At 58.7% G+C, this 622-nt stretch overlaps 1 protein-coding gene across 1 annotated transcript in view; it reads left to right on the top strand.

Moving 5' to 3' along the window:
* The window catches only part of EMH_0028740 (uncharacterized protein), a gene marked incomplete at both ends in the record, with an annotated part of 8,441 nt that overhangs the window by 5,916 nt on the left and 1,903 nt on the right, over positions 1–622 (top strand). Inside the window, one exon of the mRNA XM_013494189.1 lies at positions 3–325. Within this exon, the coding sequence (XP_013349643.1) occupies positions 3–325 (323 nt within the window). The remainder of the gene's footprint in view (positions 1–2; positions 326–622) is intronic.

Below are 622 nucleotides of genomic sequence, written 5' to 3'. Positions count from 1 at the left end.
CAGCAACAGCAGCAGAAGCAGCTGCAGCAGAAGCAGCAGAAGCAGAAGCAGCAGCAGCAGAAGCACCAGCGGAACCAGCAGCAGCGGAATCAGAATCAGTGGAGATAGCACCTGAGGAACAGTTTCCGGCTGCAGTTGGGGGGGAGGAGGTGGCAGCAGCACTAGGGACCCGGCGAGACTCTACAGCAGCAGCAGCTGCTGCTGCTGCTGCATCAGAAGCAGCAGCAGCAGATGCAGCAGCTAGAGCAGCAACAGGCGTGTGCATCACGACGGACGATGACTCTGGAGCTGACGACCTCAGCAGCAGCCGACTGACAACAAGCTCGTACGTTCTGCTGCTGCTGCTGCAGCTTCTGCTGCAGCTTCTGCTGCAGCAGCACTTGCTGCACGTCTTCTGCTGCAGCAACTTGTGCTGCAGCTGCCATTGCTGCTGGCTGTGCTGCTGCTGGAGCTCTGACAGCTGTGTCGTGGCTTTTTTTTCTGTGTCTTGGGTGCGTGGTTTGGAGTGTTTCTGGTGCAGTAGCTGCTGCAGCAGTTGCTGCTGCTGCTGCTGCTTCTTGTTGCATTCGTGTGTTGCTGCTGCTGCTGCTGCTGCTGCTGCTGCTGCTGCTGCAGGCAGCAC

Source organism: Eimeria mitis, genomic scaffold, assembly GCF_000499745.2.
Source record: "Eimeria mitis Houghton genomic scaffold, Emh_scaff1069, whole genome shotgun sequence".
Lineage (NCBI taxonomy): Eukaryota > Apicomplexa > Conoidasida > Eucoccidiorida > Eimeriidae > Eimeria > Eimeria mitis.
The sequence above is the reverse complement of the archived record's forward strand: the minus strand, read 5'-3'. Positions and strand labels throughout refer to the sequence as shown.